Below are 6,226 nucleotides of genomic sequence, written 5' to 3' on the forward strand. Positions count from 1 at the left end.
CCCCCCCCCCCCCCCCCCGGCAAAAAAGAATATTACATTTAAATTCTGATATTGCTAAACTGCCTTCTAGAAAGATGCACCTATCTGTGTCCCCACCAAGTGTATTAGTGCCCATTTTTCTACACTCCCGCTAATAATAGGTTATAACATTTTGAAATTTGCTAATCTGACAGGTGAAAAATCATACTTCATTTTGATTTGTATTTTTTTATTTGGAAATATAGCTGAACTTTTTTAATGGTTTTGGCCCCTTTTTTTTTGCAAGCAAGTTCATACCCTGTGCCTATTTTCCTATTAAGTTGTCTTTTTCTTATTTATTTCTATTACTTCTCTGTATATTAAACAAATTAGTCATTTGTTATAGTTTCTGATATTTGGCCTTGCTTAGAAAGTCCCTTACTACTCAAAAATTTATAAATTTTATCCATGCAACTTTTATGGTTTCTTTTTTCTTTATTTTTAACAATCCAAAAATTTTATTTTTTTATTTAAAAATTTTTTTTCTTGGTGGCTGGCCAGTATACGCATCTGAACCCTTGACCTTGGTGTCATAACATCATGCTCTAACCAACTAAGCTAACTGGCCAACCCTTTAAATTATTTTTAATTGACAGATAATAACTGTACATATTTATGGGGTAAATGTGATATTTGGGTAATGTATACAATATGTAATGATCAAATCAGGGTAATTAACACATCGATCACTTCAAACATATGTCATTTCTTTTTGCTGGGAACATTCAAAATCCTTTTCTAGCTATTTGAAATTATACAAATAAATTGTTAATAACTGTAGTCGCCTTCCAATGCTATAGAACACTAGAACTTATTCCTCCTACCTAGCTGTAATTTTGTATCCATTGACCAACCTATTCCCAACTCCTCCTTCCCAGCCTCTAGTAACCACTATTCTATGCTCTACTTATATGAGATCAACTTTTTTAGCTTCCACATATGAGTGAGAACATGCAGTATTTATCTTTCTGTGGCTTATTTCACTTAACATAATGTCATCCATGTTGCCACAAATGTCAGGATTTCATTCTTTTTTATGGCTGCAAAGTATTTCATTGAATATATACACCACATTTTCCTTATCTAATCACCTATTGATGGATATTTAGTCCATATCTTGGCTACTGTGAATAGTGCTGTGATAAACATGGACGTACATGTATCCCTCTGACATACTGATTTCCTTTCCTTTTCATATATACCTAGTGGTGACATTGCTGGATCACATGGCAGTTCTATTTCAAGTTTTTTAAGAAACTTCTATACTGTTTTCCATAATGGCTGTACTAATTTACATTCCAACTAGTATGGTTTCTTTTTCTACATATAAATCTTTGATCCATTTGGAATTTATTCTGGATGTGAAGACTGAGATAGAGATTAAGGTTGTGGCTTTTCCCCCTGAATAATTAGCCAATTGTTATAATTCCATTTATTTTATACTTTCTCTTTGCCCTACTGATTTAAAATACCACATTTATCAAAATGAAACTTCCATGCGTATTTGGGTCTATATACAAGGGTATTTCAAAAAGTTCATAGAGGGGCCGGCCGGGTGGCGCACTGCTATAGTGTGCCGCTTGGGAAGTGTGGCGGCGCTCCCGCCGAGGGTTCGGATCCCACATATCCTTGAAACTGATATTAGAAATGAAGAAATTTTAAATACTACTATTATAACAAACTCATGTTACAAATAAAATAAACTATTATAGCTGTCAATAAAATATTTTTCAAAGTCTTCAACATGACTTAAGTTTTCACAAAAATAAAGTCATGATGCTTTTCCTGACAAAATTATTTTAGCATACATAAAATTTTAAACTATTTTCAAAGGCCTGCAAGAATAAAAGAAGATAAAATTTCAAAAAGTTCATAGAGGGCTGGCCCGGTGGCGCACTGGAGAGTGCGCCGCTTGGGAGCACGGCGGCACTCCCACCGAGGGTTCGGATCCCATGTGGTGACCGGTTCCCGCTCACTGGCTGAGCGCGGCGCGGGCGCAACACCGAGGGTTGTGATCCCATTGCCGGTCCCCGGTACGGGTGCAACACCGAGGGTTGCGATCCTGTTACCAGTCAGTAAAAAAAGACAAAAAGGAAAAAAAAAAAAAAAAGAAAATAGAAAAATGGAATTAAAGATAATACGAATCTTTCCATGAACTTCTTGAAGACCCTTCATATGAACTCTATTCTGTTCTATTGTTATATTTTCCCCCCTAGAATCAAACTGCCTTAACTCTTCTAGCTTTTTAACAGGTTTTAATAGCTAGTAGAACTAGGAACCCTTTATTACTTTTATCTTCATTTTCAGATTGTTTTTTTGTGGTTATTCTTATACGTGTATAATTCCAAATGAACTTTGGTGTCATTCTGCTGTAGTTAAAAAACAAAATGAAACAAACAAACAACAAATACCCCTATTTCCATTGGGATGGGATTCAATTTGCATGTTGATTTAAAGGGGAATCTTCCCATCCAATAGCAGAGTAATTCTTTCCTTTACTTTAATCTTTTATGGCCCTTGGTAGAATTTTACACACAAAAGTCCCACACATTTCTTTTTTTTTTTTTTTTCTTTTTGTCTTTTTTCGTTACCGGCAACGGATCGCAACCCTCAGTGTCGTGCCCGCACCGGGCCGGGACCGGCAATGGGATCGCAACCCTCGGTGTTGCTCCTGCACCTCGCTCAGCCAGTGAGCGGCCGGTCTGTATGTGGGATCCGAACCCTCGGCGGGAGCGCCGCCACGCTTCCTAAGCGGCGCACTGTAGCAGTGGCCACCGGGCCGGCCCCAACCCACACATTTCTTATTAAATTTATACATAAGGATTTTATAGTTTCTTCCATTATATTTTCTAACAGGTTAGTGTTTTTATGTAGGAAAACTGCTTGCTTTTACATATTAATTCTGCAATCCATCATCTCGCTGAATTTAATGGTTTCTTTTTTTTCAGTTAATTTTCTTGGGTGTACTAGACATATAATCTTATCCTGCAACATAACAAACATTTTCCCTCTTTCTTTCCAATATTGATATCTTTTCTTTTTATTGTCTAACTGCACGACCAAGAACTTCCAAAACAATGATAAACATTTGTGGTGACCATGGGTATCACTGTCTTGTTTTTTTCTTCAGTGGGAAAGCTTTTAGTGATTTGCCATTATACATGATGCTAGCTGTTAATCCTATATGTATATATATATTTTTGCATGAGATAAATAATGTATCTTTCTATTCATATTTTTTAAAAAGATTTTTAAAACTAGAAATGGTTGCTTAATTTTCTCAATACTAAAAATATTTGCCTTCCTATTTGTACTATTATATTTTTAACACCCCCCATATAAATCTAAGAGTTTACCTAGTTTTATTGGTACACTTTTAATATTTTCTCAAACAATATATTAAATAAAATAAATTACTCCCCTTCCATGAGGAAAGCATAGCTCTAAACCACTATATTATTGCCTATACATGACCATTGGTTATTTCATGATACAGCTAACTAGCTAGGTCTTCCAGAGTAGAAGTATATTTACCTAGAGATGAACATAACTCAACTTCACCAGGAAAAACAGGAGCTATTAGACACTTCAGAATTTTATAATACTGAAAAAACATAAAACAAGACAAATTTCTATAACATGGCATTTATCTTCTCAGAAGATGATTCTCTTTGTTCTGTTAAATACATGTGTAGACATCCTTTTCAGGGATTTCCAAAAAATCCTCCTGTGATAATGAAAAAGTCTCAAGCCCAATATATTACCTGTAATATGTCTCTGTGTCGCTGTAATGTATGCATCAGTGCTGCATTCAAGGAAGGGACACCTGCACTGTTGGTATATTCTGCCATTTTATCATTTACCCCTGTAAGCTAGAAAGAAAGAAAAAAAATAATAATAACAATTTTTAGAAAGCATTATAAAAAGCTAAAAGCAAATTATTTGCCTATGCACCCTTTTAGCTGACAGCAAAAAAAAAAAAAAAAAAAAAAAACCAAGACAGCAGACAACTATTAAGCCATTTCCCCCAAATAATCCATAAAGGCTAAAATAACACCCATACAACCTGGGAATGGCTGTCATCAAAATTCAAGTGACCTGGAGAGGCACATAACTTGATAAATGGGTGATTTCAATAAATATATCTACATAAATACAGTCCAGTATCATATCTAACAAGTACACAATTATTAGCAAAATAGCCATTTAACAGAAAGCACTTACCCTTGCCAAAAGCTGTTCAATCTCAATTGCCATTGTCTCAAACATTCTGTCTTGGCTTGATCCATTTAAAAGGGGTGTTGTGTCGGAACTAAACAGAAGTACAATTAAAGGGAATTCATTACTCAAATTGAGCCCTTTAAAACATAGTTAAAATAGGGTAATAATTCTTAAAGAGGTCAAGTAAATCCCCTGAGACACTCTATTTCTTAAGAAACTATGATTTTTATAGAAGTTTTCCTAAAAAGATCACACATGTCCTAAAATATTAAATTCAGTACAAAACATAATTGAATGTAAGATTTTCCCAAGCTTTGAAATATCCAGTCTTAATAATGTAAAGAAATTGCAAATGCTTGTTTACCATTTCCCAAATGACAGGAAGTAACTCAAGCTATGGCACTGCCCAACTAAACTTTGAATCTGAAAGAACAAATAATGTGATTTTTGTAAAACTGTAGAATTATGAAATACAGAATATAAGAGGAGCCATAAAATATATTATGAATTATGTTACGCTGTCTGTGAGAAATAATCTTTTAAATGTTTCCGCCAAAGCAATTATAGTTCTTTTTTTTTTATTATTATTATTATTATTATTTTTTCCTTTTTGTCTTTTTTACTGACCGGCAACGGGATCGCAACCCTCGGTGTTGTGCCCACACCGCGCTCAGCCAGTGAGTGGGAACCGGTCTCCACATGGGATCCGAACCCTCGGCGGGAGTGCCGCCGTGCGCCCAGGCGGCGCACTCTCCAGTGTGCCACCGGGCCGGCCCAGCAATTATAGTTCTTTAGACCTTAAATTAAGTTCTCACTTCTCTCCTTGCCTATTCCGAAGAAGAAATAAAACTGAGATTTAAATGATCCACAGACCGGACAACTAGTTACTGAATAATCAGGAGCTGGCTTTAATAAAGTTGAATATGTATAGACATATCCAGCATGTTTTAGCACTAACCCTCTACATTTCCATTAATAGTATGTAATCATCTCATTTTGTTTTGGAAAAACGTGTTGAACTGTCTTTTAAAATCTGAATAGTCAGTCAAAAATCTAACATTTTACAAGTGAAACTTAGGTTTGACAGATTCAAATCCTAAAACCACATGTCATGAAAGTTTCTTTTGCCTCTTCTGAAAAACCACTAACCTTCCTCAGGTCCCCAGGTGGTATGTACTATCATATGAACAACTCAATACAGATCTGAGTTATACTGGACACAGATAAGTACCCAGGTAAAGACTATGCTCTCCAATCTTACTGAAGACTTTTTCCTGCCTGTAACAATCTTGGGTATAGCAAATGAAACAGATTAAAAAATCATTTCAACATCGAAAAGCTACACTGTCTATATTTACTTCCATAGCAATAGTAACAAGCAGTGAAATAGACAAAAAGTAGCTAATGAGGTGGATTTTCATTTTAACATGTTTAACTAGTTCTGAAGTTTTATTTCTTCCTGAAACATTTCAATTTATTTGCTGTAAAATATGATATCAAAATATCCAGTTCTTTATTAATGTGTCTGAGCCAACCCAAGGTTCTGTGGTTATCTCCTAGAATGTGCTCAAGTAAAAATGCTCTACATACTAATACAGAACCCCCACCCCTACCAGACATACGAAAAAGAACAATGGGCTAACAGAATGTAAGCTTCACCGGGGGGAAGCTGCCTCTGTCTTATTCACAGATACATGCCTAGCACCTAGTATAGTCCCTGGCACATGACAGAAGATCATAAAATATTTGTTGAATGAATGAATAAATGAGGGGGTCAATCTCTACTACTGATTATTCCATATTCATCATTCTCAGGACAATACGTGAGTCGAGGAACATGCCAAAAACTCATTCTCCACAATAATAGGATTTAGTTAAATTTAATTCATTTTACAGGTATGTGATGATTCATGGACCTTTAAGTTTTCACAACATATAAAGTAAAAAAAAAAAAAAAAAAAAAAAAAAAAAAATCCCTGGAAAAAAA

General features: G+C 35.2%; 1 protein-coding gene across 2 annotated transcripts in view; it reads right to left on the reverse strand.

Moving 5' to 3' along the window:
• GOSR1 (golgi SNAP receptor complex member 1) overlaps positions 1–6,226 on the reverse strand; it is a 63,362-nt gene that overhangs the window by 52,232 nt on the left and 4,904 nt on the right. For both annotated transcript variants that reach the window (XM_008580930.1, XM_008580929.1), the window contains exons 3-4: positions 4,243–4,330; positions 3,783–3,890 (exon numbers count right to left, since the gene is read on the reverse strand). In XM_008580930.1, coding sequence (XP_008579152.1) covers positions 3,783–3,890; positions 4,243–4,330 — 196 coding nt within the window. The remainder of the gene's footprint in view (positions 1–3,782; positions 3,891–4,242; positions 4,331–6,226) is intronic.

Source organism: Galeopterus variegatus, unplaced genomic scaffold (assembly GCF_000696425.1).
Source record: "Galeopterus variegatus unplaced genomic scaffold, G_variegatus-3.0.2 Scaffold2207, whole genome shotgun sequence".
Taxonomy (NCBI): domain Eukaryota; kingdom Metazoa; phylum Chordata; class Mammalia; order Dermoptera; family Cynocephalidae; genus Galeopterus; species Galeopterus variegatus.